This window comes from Diuraphis noxia, unplaced genomic scaffold, assembly GCF_037042655.1.
Source record: "Diuraphis noxia isolate RWA-SAM2 unplaced genomic scaffold, SU_Dnox_SAM2 contig0003, whole genome shotgun sequence".
Classification (NCBI taxonomy): Eukaryota; Metazoa; Arthropoda; class Insecta; order Hemiptera; family Aphididae; genus Diuraphis; species Diuraphis noxia.
Window position 1 is genome coordinate 59,129,312 of NW_028301713.1, and position 16,771 is coordinate 59,146,082.

At 26.8% G+C, this 16,771-nt stretch overlaps 1 protein-coding gene across 1 annotated transcript in view; it reads left to right on the forward strand.

Annotated features, from left to right (window-relative positions):
• Dh31 (diuretic hormone class 2) overlaps positions 1-16,771 on the forward strand; it is a 51,330-nt gene that overhangs the window by 27,186 nt on the left and 7,373 nt on the right. Inside the window, exons 2-3 of the mRNA XM_015509424.2 lie at positions 11,835-11,937; positions 15,079-15,186. Of these exons, the coding sequence (XP_015364910.1) occupies positions 11,840-11,937; positions 15,079-15,186 (206 nt within the window). The 5' untranslated portion in view covers positions 11,835-11,839. The remainder of the gene's footprint in view (positions 1-11,834; positions 11,938-15,078; positions 15,187-16,771) is intronic.

The window sequence follows — 16,771 nt, forward strand, 5'->3', positions numbered from 1 at the left end:
CCACCGAACCACACACGGCATAAACAAATATCACCACCTAAATCTGAATACATATGGGATTCCGAAGAATAAACACAATACCAATGACAACTCATCCGACCGCCGTCGGTTCACCACAAGTATTATAATGTGTATCCGCGGATAGTTAGCCTCATCAGTTCCGGACGATTTCCGGTCGGTGTAGTGTTAACCTGCTGTTATCGTAGCAGTTGTTTTCTCGTGTTTTCGTTCCTTGTATACTGATTCCCACAAAACTTTTACTGGGTTTTCTGTATAAGTGCAAAATCCATTTAAACTTACTAAGCCCCAGAGACTCTGACGCCTATCATAATCCATAGTGTAACACTGCTCATACAATTTCACATAATAAACTTAATAGGTAATTATTAAATCTGCGTATTGTAATAATTTTTGACTGAAAATGAAAATTTTTTTTCTAAGAATTGCATTTTTTTGTTCGATATAATATATGGTAATCAGTTGTAGTTATAGGCAACTCATATGTAATATTTTCATTTGAATTTTGAATAGACACAAATTTACATCGAATGACTCTTCTTGACAAGTATTTTACTTAATTCAATGAATTATGTTATCCTAAGGACGATAAACAGAAACTCCACATTAAATAGTCTGAAGTACTTAGATTATTATTTTAACATTCTTCGCTCATTATTGGCCGACGCTTCAATAATATAATAAGATCAAATATTTACGATATTAAACTTAATATTAAGCAAAACGAAATTTTTTATGACCCAATATTGTAGTATTTATTTAAAAATTTTTGGTTTTAAATATTTTTAATACATTTTTCACCATATGTTTAGAAACTATAAACTATACATTTTTGAACACCAAATACAAATTAAAACAATAATAAAAATATCTCTAAATTAAAAATTAATCTTAAATTTCTTTAACGAAATCATATATAACATTGGTAAAATAATATTAAACTATGTAAACATTTTTTACCTTCTAATTAAAATAACAACCAAAACTACATCACTTTTAAAAAGCTTTGCTTCTACTACAGTGACTAAATATTACTTTTATTGTGCAAATTAAGTTTTTATAATCATTCTACGATGATTACATAAACGACCAACCGACTAATATGGATATTAACATGAGATTATATTTATACTATATTGTTTTTTTACCGTGTTTCACAGCTATAAAAAAATTCCGATTATATACGATTTTAACAAAATCCCTCTGATGTGGAAATTATTAATAAAATATTACGTTAATACTACAGGTACCATAACAGCTTATATAAAATAAATAAGTGAGTTTATAGGAAATTTTTTTTTTTAAATATTATCAATACAATACGGTATAATAAAGAGTAAAAGATTTTTACAGTAAGCAAAATATGGTATACAAATACCATACCAGAAAAGGTAAACTGAGGATAAGTTCCGATGTATTAAATTGACTAGGTACAATATTATCATATGGGTATCTAGTAAACTGTATTGGATATACACTGCGTGCATATAATTATTTTATTTAACAAAACCCATTGTTTGGTGTTGAACACAAACACGTCAAAGAATAAATATTTTCTGTGATAATAATCTTTGAATAAACTACTTTGAACACTTAAAACTATATGACACAACTGAAAAAATCAAGCATATGAACTCTATTGAAAATAATAATAAGAAAATTTAAAATAATACCAAATTTAACAAGAAAAATTTCTGAATAATATGTATATATTGGCTTATACAGGCTTATTGCATACGGACTAACAGTACTTAGGCCTTTTAAGAACTATAATCATTATAATATGATAATAACCATTGTACTTATTTTACATGTGAAATTTAGTTTATTGGACTTAGGACTAAAACTATAACTTCCAACATCCAACTTATAACCAATATCAATGGCATATGTGAAGTTTAGTTTATTTTAAAATATTTTAAAGTTGTAAACATTTAAACTAAAGTATACGATTGATATGATTTTATAAATACGTCATTGACTATAAGTATAATACTATAGTACAATATCTGATATTTTAAAATAATAATGAATATCATAAGTCAGTTTAAATGTTACATAAAATTTTAAGATAAACTAAACTTCACATTTTTTTTATATTCACATACGTCATTGATACAGTTTATAAGTTATATGTGTAAATTATAGTTTTTTAGTCAATAAACTAAACTTCATGTGTAAAATAGGTAAAATGGTTGTTATCATATTATAATGATTGTAGTGTTTAAAAGGCCTGAGTGCTGTTAGTCTGTATATAATAAACCTGGAAAACAGCAGGCCGTTTGGAAAAATAATAAGTAGTTCACAAACGGGCTAACCAATTGCAAAGAGCCTAGTCTTTTCGCAAAAAGACCAATTTTCTAAATAGTCTACAACATAATATAGAAGATGATTTTTCAAGGTTAACACCTAATTTATCAAAAAGTTGTAACGGTTTTTATCACATATAATTTTAAATCATAACTTATTATAAAACAAAATTTAAAATATATTTTTTTCCTTTTTTCATAATTATTTTGAAGTTTTTTTAGTGACAGCATAATATATTTTTAATATAGTATTTCGATGAAACATTTTCCAGGACAGCAGTTCTGAACTGTTTTCATTATCAATGAATAAAGTACCAAGAAAAATAATGAAAAAGATCAACATTTTTGATAAAAAAAATAAAAATATGTTGAAATAAAATACACAACAAAGAAGTACATACGGGAATAATTGCAACAGCTTTTTAAGTATACATATTTCAATGATTCAATGTATCATAAGAACGTAAACCTATGCGAAAATATTCTTTCATGCGACGGTTCTGTTTATTATTAGCTATATGCAAACACGCATTTCAAAATTCAACAGTCATTGAGGCTTAATAGCGTGGTTTATGATATTCGTGCAAGCGTGCAAGCATAATAATAGGTAATATAGACCTACCGAATATGTGTGCAACCAATTTCGACAGTACGTATAATGTGTTTGAAATACAATCCTGAAACGTTGTAGCACAACCATATATCATTACAATAGTCGAGTAACTTTGGTTTTAATATGTATGTATGGCGTATGCATTGCACTGTTCGGCTGTACACATACTTGCGCAGTACTTTATGTTCAAAATGACAAAATTTTATTGCATATCATAATTAATGTTCTTCGATGTGCTCGATCCAATAACCACGTACATCATTGATAATGATTTATAAAAAATAGTATGGTATCGTAGTACCTAATACATATCGAAATAAACGGTTATAAAATATTATTGTTAACATATGTATATATATTGTATGCGACACACAGGGGCGTAGGCAGGATTTTGTCAAAAGGGAAGGGGAATATCAATTTTTTGTTACACTATCCATTTAGCAATTAAGTATTGTTAATGATATGTCTTGTTTCATAGAGATGAAAAAAATTATCAATGACTTATAATATGTAAATAGTTAGTCAAACTTAATCGCACAACATTAATATTAATTAATTATTGAAATGAATAATTTTAAATTGACAAATGCATTTTTTTTTTATATGTATAATATATATATATAAATAAAATGTGACCAATGATTTAATAGGCATTAATACGACACTGCACTTGGCTCTACCACCACAAAATGTCATGTATGACACATATATAAAAGCAACGTTCGTACAATCGAGTTTAATGAGAATCACTTTGCAAAAACATGTTTTGTACTGCATAATGTTTAAGATTAGGATTTCGATGCACTTTCACAATTCTGAAAGTTTTCATAATAATGCTCGTTTTATAACATAGGTAGGTACAAGTTTCATGTACTTTTGAATCAGTTTTTATTTTGCTTTTTTGACGATTTTATATTGTAAGATAATACGTAGTTTCACTTTTTGGTGAAGATCGAGATATAGGTAAACATAATTACTGAATGATGATTTAAATATTCTAAGTTGAATTAAATTACGGTTATTTATATTTATGAAGGGTTTATACTATGTAGAACTTAGGGATATAACGTGTAACAACTAACAATTAACAACTCATGAAAAGTGAGGAATAATTATTGTTATCGTCAGAGAAATTAATTACCAATGAAGTGTAAAAAATAAACACAGTTACAACAACTATAAACAATATGTTCAATATTGGACACGAGACATAGAATAAATGTGTAAAAAATATACACCTATACAAAATACAATTATACCCTCAAGAAAGATTGATTGCCGACACTATAAATATAGCAATTGTTAGAACACAAACCACTCTGTTCAAGAAACAAAATACCTATAGCTTAATCATTGAAAAACATTTTTTTAGTATTGTTATTCCTGGGATTATTCAAGAAAACTCTTGCATGACGTAGTTTTCAAATAGTAATTTCGCTGCGAGTAAATTGCCAAAAACGTTTCATCTGACATGAATAATGTCAAACTCGTTAGAGAGCTTAAATTAAATTAAATGCAGTCAATCCCTATTATCCGATGATTGACTTTGGTAAATTGACGCAATTTCTAAGACGTATGATTATTAAGTTGTGTGTGATTATAAAGTTAGCACACTTATACAAAAGCACTCAAAACTAGACTTAAGTTAAGTGCTATGATATAATAATATTCTTTAAATTTTAATTTTTGAAAGAAAATAAACTATTTGTTCTCGGATATAATAGTTAAATGAACGCATTATAATTTATAGATTCAAAAAATAACATTCAATAATTCAAAAACTACTCGTTAAAATTTTGATTTAGCCACTTACATCAACATTTTCAGAAAACTATCTTCTTAGCAATTTTAAGTAAAAATGGGAATTTTCATTTAAAAGAAAAAGATTATAATATTATTATCATAATTATATTTTATTTTAATAAAAAAAAAAATACTAGTATCTACAAAATAAATTATGATAAACTATTAAAAAGTGTTTCTGAGCTATCCCTTAAGTTATGCGCATGCTTATACTAAGATATACTTAATATTAATAATATTTAATAAATTTAACGTTTGCATAATTATTTTGTATTGTTATTATTTTATTGTGTTACCGAAAAAATTTTCATAACAACGTCATAAAAACTTACTAAGTGGGAAAAAATCACACAATAACTAGCTTTTAATTCAATTGAATTTAATAGTACATTTCATAATACTTTGTACAAACTAATAAGGATAGTTTTAAGATTAAACAGTTTATGATAGGTTCTTGTACTTATTATTTTGTTTTTTGTTAGATATTACAACCTATCTGTGAGATTAACAAACAGTTGTTAGTGTAGTATAACAGCTTTGAATTATATTACCTTTATTACATGTATTCTCGTGGCATTTGGTTTCGAGTCTGATATATTATATGTATACAGCAGAATAATTAATTCACGGTTTTCGCGGGATGCTTACAACAAAAGCCGACAATAAACATTACAATGCGAAGTTCTTAATAATCCTCTTAATTCTCTCGTGTGGTAGTTATTTGGTCTATCCCTATAATTTGCCTGCTTTATTTATTATTAGGTAAATTTATTATAAATCACCACAATCATTTTTAATTATTCAATTAATATTTACATGTTCTATCAGTTCCATCCGACATAAATATCAATTTTTACCAAGTCGAGTAAACCGTATAAAACTTATTTTCGCATAATTTTGTCGTACACTCGTATCCGACATCAAATTTAATCACAGGCGAATAGTGAAAGTCGTATATAAATATTATAATTCCTATTCAACAGCTCTGTTGTTTAATTTACTTGGTTTTCTTAAATGTTTCATGTTTTGATTTCAATGATTTTTATTTTATAATGATAACTTAAAATCGTATTAAAATATAAACAAAATATTTAAATCAATCATATGATAATGTGATTTGGATAGGAAATTAAAATGTTGATTAAAAATTGTAATTTATAATTAAATGTTGTAACTGGGGTTTTTTTTTTTAATCTACCTGTTTAATTTTATTCCATTATTTTATACATACAAATATATTAAACAATATGCATGTACTATATATAAATATAACAAGCCATTCTATTCGACGATGTCTAATTTAACTCATTTGAAATTATATCGGAAATGTGAAGCTAAATTATAATAATTATATTTTTTAATTGCCTATCTTGTTTTTGACAAACATATAATTTTTATACTTAACCTTTTTGATTGCTGCGTTGAACATTGACAAGAAAAATATTTTCCTTTAATAAAAAGTAAATAATAACATTATACATCAGCACTTATTAACTTTCCACTAAACGATCTTTAGTTAAATGCTTTTTTCAAATTGCATTGGCGTTACACGCATAAACAATAACACCTTTAATTACACATTATTGTGATAGCAAATAACAACAATGTGTGTATATTATTATTATTATCATTATTTGAATATTATAAATTAAACATGTAAGTTAGGTACTCACGTTGTTTTTCGTGTGTTATGACAACTGAGATAAGAATCATGATAGCATATTACTTCCAATACAAAGATACTGTGAGGGTGGTAAACAGGAGCATTTTGTCTCCCTCCCCTTGAATTTTTATTGTATAATATTTGTTTTTATTCTTGACTTTATCAGTTACACATTTTATTGTGCATCGCTTATCAAATTCTGTAAGTTATATTCGTTGTAATTCGTAATCACAATGTAATTCAGATGTACCTACTTATTAATAAATACACTTGATGTGTAGGTAATCTTAATCTTCTTTACATCTTACCCGTAATCTAATGAAAATATAATTGAGTTTAAATACATTCTTAATTTGACCAAATCTATATAAAGTGTTTTGGTTACATTGTAGATAGTTCATAATATTGCGGTTAGGCTATTAACATATTTTATAATTGAATATATTAATTATATAAAATATTTCATTTAATACCTTAATAAGTACTATCTTATGCTTTTTATTAAAATATTTTAATAAATTTGACGTTAATGTCTACTTAATATCATTAACATCCCCCACTGCGGGGCATGGAAGAAACCTACGGGTGCCCCAATAAAAATTCTGCCTAAACTCACCCACGTGTAACACACCTAACCGTTCCATACAACCTACAGTACCACCCCCTTCCCAATGGCCTAAATTGCCACTGGACAATTAATAAAAAAAATAAATATATCATTAAATCAATGGATAGCTCTTAAAAAAAAAAAAAGGTAGAAATAATATTAAAATGAAACAGATAGGATGAAACGAATGGAAAGCATGATATAATACACGGGTATGTAGGTTATATGGTATATATATATATATATATATATATCTTATATTTAATATATGTATTTGTTTACATATTATAATATTCATATACACGGCACTTAATACAAATGGGTATCTATTTAAGAATAGATTAAAAAATTACGTGATGACTCGATAAAAAGTTCGTTTAATTTACCTATAGTTGGTGGAAAAAATTAAAAGCAATTAAAATAAAATAATTTATTGTATAGCTAGGTAGCTTAAATAGTTATATAAAAAAAAAAAAATAAAAATAAAAATTTATAAATTCATAAAATATGCTACTAAGTTGTCTTTTAAGTTACCATCTCACTAAAAATTTTGATTTTCCCTGCCGCAAACAAACTGACCTTTTGCTTACACTGCTATTACGTACACAATCTTCTCTTGGTGTTTAGTTATTATAAGAACTTGCGAATGATTTATTACATGTGAAATCCGATCCGCCTACAATAGTATTAGCTACCTATCTACCTACCGACCTTTAGCCTGTGCACTGTGTTACAACGTTTGAACACAACATGCATTTTGTCAACAAATTATATGATATAATAATATAACTAAATTACATTATCTTTAGACTCTGGTTTCGAGCCAGCAAGCTGTAGCGTGGAATATTAATTATTTGAATGTGGCCGACGCGCTGATCCCTCGGGCTCTTTAATATTTACAACGTTATTAGCAGTGGACCATTGTTTTCAGACGCCTAGCCACGCAACTGGCAAACACACGACGTAGGTATTACATTATTATTATCATACGATATTGACTAAGCTTTAGTGCAATGCATATGGTACGGGCGTTTACTTTCCAATAGTTTAACACATAACAACTGCGGTGCACATGTGGATCGAGCTCTAAGTATACAGGGTGTCCCGCGAGGATTTACCCATATCGATATCCCACGAAATAATGGAGATATCAAAATTCTGGTTTTATAATAAGAGTCACAGGGATAAGAACTACAATTATTTAATTTTTAAATTTATTTTAATGTTTTTGTAAAAAATAAAAATATATATTTTTTTATTTAATTATTTCCAAAAAAAATTAATCATAGCCATTTTGTAGAGTTTATTTTTCTGCAAATATTGACGTTTCAAAATTTTATTTTCATTATTTTCCTGATTTTTAATACTTTTTATAGTTTTGAAGAAATAAAATGTGATTATAATAAATGTATAACACTATTATTTAGGAACACGGAATGTATTCGTTTGGCCGTATGGGAATGCTGGGTCACATGTTTGGTAACATTGTGGTGTTAAATAATTCTCAATTTTTCTCGAAACTAAAAACAAATATTAAAAATCAGAAAATTAATGAAAATAAAATGTTGAAACGTCAATATTTTCAGAAAAATAAACTCTACAAAATGGCTATCTTTAACTTTTTTAGAAGTAATCAAATATAAAAATATATTTTTTAACTTTTTTACCAAAACATTAAAATAAATTAAAATATAAAATAATTGTAGTTCTTATCCCTGTGAGTCTTATTACTAAACCATAATATTTCGATATCACCATTATTTCGGGAGATATCGCAATGGGTAAATCCTCACGGGACACCCTGTTTAATATAGTTCTTTGAAAATATGATCACCGTGGAACCGGACAGACGTCCACAGCAACTGAAATCGGTGTGATGTATATATTATAGTTACCTCATATATACCTTCCTTTATGTTATATTGTATATTTTTTAATCTTTCAATAGGTAATAAAATATGAATAATATAATATGGCACTCGCATCTTGTGTCGCGTTAGATCGTGGCGCAAATTATGTTTTATACATATTAGAAGTAAGAAAGTCAACCGGGATAAGTGCCAGATGATAGTGTGATGACTTTAGAATATAGGTAATTTTGTAGATACGAGTAATAACGTTAAAAATAAATTATTGTTTATGCTGTAAATATGTAATACTAAGGTTATTCGAAAATAGTTGGAAATATTGAATGAATAGGTAATGAGATTTTGGTGTTCATATGGACGTATCGACTGAAAGGTTTAGATTTAATTAGATAATAATTATTTAAGACTTTGATGAGCCCTATATTTGGGTTCCGTAAGTCCATATGGGTTTATAATTGGTTAATTTGTAGATGACGATTTTATTTTTTAAATTTAAATAACTAATAATCTCTAAATTTGATTATTTTTATTATTTAAGTTTTATTATTATAACGAACGGTTTTTTTTCAAAATGATAAATGTACAACATTATCTACTGATATACATTTAATGTCCAAAAATAAAGTAATTTTTCAGAAATTAAAAATATGTTTATGAAATAACTTTTGGATGAAAAATAAATATTATTTACTTCATGTGTAGCATGATTTTATTGTATATAACCATAATATAGGTTTTTGTTAACTTAAGAAAAATTAAACTTTCAGTAACTAATCTATTATTCATACCACGTCTGATTTTATAATAAGAATAAGAATAAGTTTGATCACACAATTAATATTATCTTAAATTTATTTTTGTATACAGAATCAAGTTATAACAAACATACTTAAAACAAACACATACTAAATTGATATTGTAATTTTTAGGTCAATAATAGTATAAATTCAATACATGATTTGAACAGATTTTGTGTCAAAAATAATGATAATGACGTGTTCATAATTTTAAGTGAAGTCTCATTAACCATTTCATATTAATGGTTTAAGTATTATTAAAAATAAAGTAAAGCTCTAACTGTATGGCTTACGTGTTAATTGATATTATAATAAATTCAAAATAAATGTAGAAATCAACAACCAGTTACATAAATATTTTTATATTTCATTATAATTTTTAGGAAATAGTTTTTCTATTATATTGGTAAAAATGATTATAAATAGTTAATTGGAATAGTTTTAAAAATCTCTATCGAAAAATATTCAAATAACACTTTGGATATTTTCATTAATACTGAATTTTATCAAATAAACTCCCTTGAAAACTATACATTGCCTACAATGCTACAATACTATGTATTACAAAATATAAAAACATATTTTGGACGAGTAGTTAATGAGATATGAATGATAAGTATTTACAGTTCAAATGAACCGAACCGAGATCCGAGAGGCACAAAGACTCAAGGTACCCCACAAAATACTCCATCCACCAAAATTTAAAAACTGTTATAACTTATTAAATGCTTGTTCAAACATAAATTTTATATTTTTTGATTCTCAGAAAACTATTTTACTGTAAAATATCAAAAGATTGAATTAAAAATACATACTGTCATTTAAAAATAAAAAAATTACAGTGATAAAAAGAATGGTAAACATATAAAATATAGTTCTTTTTCAAAATAATTTTGAAATTACATCAAATAATGGAAATACTTTTGAGAAAAAGAGTGTTCTTTTAAAAAAAATTCTGAATATATATGTGACATACTTTTCATCGAATTTAGATTCACTTTGATATTACTTGATTAATTTCCCAAAATAAATGTTGTAAATACTTTTAACTTAATAAATACGTAATCTACAGCTAGTTACTCTAATACTGTATTCTAATATAAACTGATACATAAAATATTCAAAAGATTTAACTATAAAACTCATATTTTTTGCATGTTGGATCACTTTATTAAAGAACAATATAAATTTATGTTTATATACACACATATCTATTACCTATGCATTTATGTATAAAAAAACATCAAACAGACTAATACCTATACAGTATACACCTATAGTATAGCAAAAAAAAAATACTATAATGTAAAGTGGTTTCGAACGAATATAATATCAGACTTCATAGCCGCTCAAAAATAAGAATAAGGTATTTTTTATGAAAGTATGTTTATATAACTAGAGAATAATAATATTATTTCATTGGTTTTATGAATAATATTCTGTGACAAAAGTTAAACGGCGTCATGGGTAGGCAAATATGATACACTTACGCAAACGTGATGAATATGGCAACAACCTTATAACATAATACTATTTTCTTATTTACATTTAAAATATGAAATATTATATTTAAAATAATATGTTAAATACAAACATGTTTCAGTTTAATCACACTTATGTAAATAAAATATTTTTTGAATGAACTATATAAAACAACAATATTTTATTTTATTGTAATACAAAAATAGTAACTGCTTTTTGCATAACGCTGTCGTCTTTGAATTTACATGAAATTTTCATGAATATTATTGCAGTAAAAATTGTTCAACATATATGTATATTACATTGAATTTCAAAATATAAGATCAGAAAAATCGCTTAATTGTGATTCATTAAATGACGAGTTTAAGCATAATAATTTCAATAAATTTAACATTTTTTATTCTCAAAATATGTAACTTAATTATTATTGTGCCCTAAAGTTATTATGCTTAATACATAATACGCATTTACTACGAGTAACATTTGATTTATTTTTCAATGCCATATAATATAAAGGATATTGTTCAGATTTAACTTTCTACTTTTGTCATTTATTTTAATTTTGAAATACAAAATATATTAAATGCCTTTGTTGACTACGTTTTACTATTTTAATAAATTATAATTATTATAGAATACATAATAAAATTGATTTATTTACAGTATATTTTCAGGAAACATGATGGTGGGAGCTTCGGTGGCGTGTGGTTTGTTGGTTGTGATACTTGTGTGCACCATTCCAGCATCTTTATCTGCACCTTATCCATTGCTACAAGGGTAACCATAATTATCATTTTTAATATAATACATATAATTTGTAATAAAAACAATTAAAAATGATATTGTAATATCCACAAATATATCTAGTGTCAATTAATTAAGTTACACTAAACGATTCAGAGTTTAGGGGTTTGGTGTTGCTCGGTGGTTGGCCTCAGTCACTAACGTGTTCTTAGGTCAATCACCGGCTAGTGTAGCTATTTCCCAGATAGGTGACCACTAATGACAAATTATCACCCCACATAACACGTGTTTATCGACCAATCGTGACCCCCCAACAAATTTCCGATGCTTAAGAAAAAAGGCAAACGGCATTACATTTTACTTAGTGCAAATACTTGATATTTGAATTCTGGTTTGTGCTCATATTCCATACCAATCATATTTATAATTCATTACTATGTGCGATTATCAGTTTAACGTATTATAGACGATAATTGAAACAAATACCAACACTTAGAATCATGTCCCGATACGATTTATGTCTTTTATAAATCGTAAGCAATTTAGTACAATCTTTAAAGTTTATGATGAAAATGTTTTCACCCCCTGGCATCCTGCATAGAAGTAAGCGATCTATAATGAGCGATCTACGTGTCTACTACGGATTTTCAAGTGTTCAAAAAATGAGATGAACAGAATCCGGTCCAAAACAATATTATATGACTGAGCCGTCCAGATAATAATTACTAATTACTTTGTATCTTAAGGTTACAGTACATTTTCTTTTAAATTGAACATCGCATATAATATTCTTAAGAAATTAACAAGGATTCTACCAAAGACATAAAAGTTATTTTTCTGAACGTTCACCGTTGAAATCAATGCAGTTTTTACATGCATAATACCACCGTTAGGTAAGTATCTAATTTCCTCATAAACAGATTAGGGAATTCAAAGTACATACAGTTTTAATCGTTCACCCAATAATTATCACCACTTCATTAAGTTCAAGAAGTTTTTAGATAAAAAATATTTTTCAAAAGAGGACACATTTAAAAAGTGGCTGAATGAAATTGGTAGTACTTTTCAAATCTTTATCCATCAAATGATAAATAATAAGTAATAACTAAATGTTTACTATACATTTATACTTAGCTTGAAATGTATTTCAACAATTTACATACTGAAACATTCAGTGTTACCAATAGGTGGCATATCAAGCGAAATTTAATTTATAGGCAAAAGTTTTGAATGAATAAAAAAAATTTGGATTTAAAAAACTTCCGTTATTTCAATAAATAAAATTATACATCATTGTTTCAAAAACCATTGCGGATCCCTAGGGCGTCGTGTTTTATTAAAATTCCTCCATATAGCTATACACACACAGCGGAGCGGTCTATACTACGTTAAATTATAGTATTATGTAGTTCAACATATGTTTATACTACACACACACACACACACACACACATATATATATATATATAGACATAAGTTTGTGTGGATAAATCAACAGAGGTGCACCGAAATAATCGTTTGGAGAGATTGTTTACGGGTATAATGCACGTGCGGATATATATCATAATGATGGCCCTCGTCCATGATAATAACGAGTACCGGTCCGGAACTATACTGTTTTCCATAAAACAGTGCTGTAAATTTATTTCTCGATGATGTATACCTGGTATATGTGTGTGAGCACGCTACTCTCGGAAACACGCCAATAATACGCGTGGTTTGAGTCAAACCGCCGCCCTGGGTATGGGGCTGCATCCGAGTTCCGTCCCAATTATAAAAATTGAATTGTTAGATATACTAGTTCCGTCCAGGGTTTTTTTGACGGGTATACCAATTCCGTCCCGTGTCAAATCGAATTCAACAATATCACATTATTTAGATATAAAGATAATATGATATCAGTTATCGCACAAAATAATCGAATTTAATAATATCATATTATTTAATTATTTATTATTTAATTATTATTATATTATTTAATTTATTATAAATTAAGATAATATGATTTCAGTTATTGAACCAAATAAACTTTTCAGTCGTTATTTGTGCGTGTCCGTTAATATATTATTAAAAATGGATAGTCTACAATATATGTACAATGAAAAAGGTAAAATGTTAATTAATTATTAAAAATGAATTTAAATTTTGTTTTCACAAAGAGTTGAATAACGATATTGAACGATGGAAGTGCATTCGAAAACAATGCAAAGCATATATAAAAATTAGTAAGATAACTAAATTTATAATAATTAACGAGCGGTTATTTAAGTTCTTTAATGCTTAAAATATAATGCTAATATGTTCTTAAAAACGCTAAAATATATATATACGACTAAATTATGAAAATTATTCAGGACGGAATTAGTATATACCTTTTTTTAACTGGGACGGAATTGGTATATACCTTTTTTTTACAGGAACGGAATTGGTATAAAAAAAGGTTCTCGGGACGGAACTCGGATGCAGCCGGGTATAGTATCCCGCTAAAGTGGGTTGGCCTCCGCGGGTGGAGGGTGAGTAGGAAGAGATCCGAAATTAACCGTGTATTATCCAACGTTTATTCACTACTCCAGACTATGTCGTCGGGAAGATCTGATGATTAGTTAATTAATAGACACTTCCATAATACTTATTTCCCAGACTGTTTTGAAAACTACTGAGCATTTTTTACTTTTACTGATAATATAATTAACAATTTATAATAAATTTTAACATAACATGGATACGTGGTAACTTTTTTAATTCTAATAACTAATGCAATTTTTATTTTAAAACACTTTCTTATACAGAGGCTTTAAGTTTTCTACCAACTCAAATATTTATTTATTTCATTTTGTTTTCATATTTTGGAATCAATTTCCCTACTTAACACAGAGAACAAACCTAAATAATCTTAAAATTTGGCTACAATAATTACAACTCTTTTACTATAATAGAACTGGTTAAGATCATTTAATATGCAAAGTATTGAAATATGGTACATTCTATAGCACGTGGATTCGCAAAAATTAATAATTGATTGTTGTGTGAAAAATTTAAAATACATCTATGTATATAAAGAAAAAAAATATGAATATTATTTTGTGCTATTTTTTATTGTTGTAAAATGTTTACCTATTTTACTTCTGAAAATCAAATAATACATTTTATAACCATCAATTTCCTTGATTTCAGGCAAAATAACGCATATTTGTCATCAGAAAACGACGGAGACCCTGAAGTTATGTTGGAATTATTGGCTCGAATAGGCCAAAATATCATGAGAGTTAATGAATTGGAAAAGTAAGGCCAACATTAAGTATTTAAGTCATTGATGTTGTGGAATTCGTTGTTTTTTCCAAAACGAATTTATTTCTCAATCATAAGAGTAAAAAAGCAATAATATAGTACTATAGTGTGGGCACTGAAAATATATATGCGGCCGCAGGGCACCAGGCAAATAATATTATTTGATTAGATTGTTGGTTTCCAGATAACCATCACAGTATGAAATAAAAGTTATGTGTATTACAAAAAATAATAATAATAATAAAGTATGGTTGTACAAATATTTTATACACAATTCATTAGATTTCCTCAATAAATTTAAATATTACAATGTTTTAAATTAGTTTTTTAACGATGTTCAGGAATAATTTTTTAATAATTCAATAACATATTATTTCAGCCCAGTTAAATAACTTTTTAGTTCATCATGCACAAAATCATATAGACATAGAATATTTTTAATTATATTCCGTAGTATAAATTAACTATACAGTTGTATAAAACTATTATAAAATAGTTATATATTTTTTTACAACGCTAGTGTATATTACAGATATAGATTTAATCACCGAATGAAACTATAGCGTGAGAAAATCAAAACACCTAAGTGTTACCAATTATAATTTTTATGATCGAACGAAAAACCTATAATATAATATGTTTAGTATTTACACACCGGAATGCGTTTTCTATGCTGACATAATGTGTTCTGCTGCTGCAGTGAAGTCGTTGGTATTTATTATATTGGTGTTCGATATTCCATCAGTCAAATGGATAGAAAAAAAAATGGTTTACGATCACTACAAAAAGCCGTTTCGCAAAATATATACTTATATATAATATATACGCGCACGCGCAACGAAAATATCATTATACAGAATATATACAGAGTGATTCATGGTTTATGCTTTTTTTATTTCATTATGCATTATTCAAATTCTTGATTTTTAAATTTGAACGCATGATAAAAATTGAAAATTAGGATGATACTTTCTAAGTTACTGACCTGTGTTTTAAGGATAATAAATATATGTCATATGATAATATAGGGTTAAATAGTGTGGGGGCTATGGTGCTAGATAAGAAGTTAATGAAAATTGTCAGCGCATTATACCTAGCTAATAAGTACTAAACTAAATATTACAATAATTATTTACTTTATGTTAAACCATTATTTAGGACTATTATCCTAACAACAAACCTAACTATAATAACTCAAAATTCCCCAGCTCAAATTGTGATTTTATTAAATCAAGATCTTCAAAAAATTATTTTCTAAACAATTTAAAGGAAAAGGGGATTTTTGTCACTAAAAAACACTCTTTTAATGGTATAAAAATGTTAGTATTTGATAATACGGTCCTTAAATATCTATGTATATAGAATGAAGGTACTTTTAAATTCATAAAATCAAACTTTTATAAATTAATTATTAAAAGATAAAAGAAGGCTATCCATGCTTGCCACTTGGTGGATCACTCTGTATAACAATATAAAAATGAATATATTATGATTATTATTATGTCGAATCTATACGGACCTTGGAAACTGTGACACTATACCTATTTGTTTTGACATCCGTCACTCTCCTGTTGTAGTA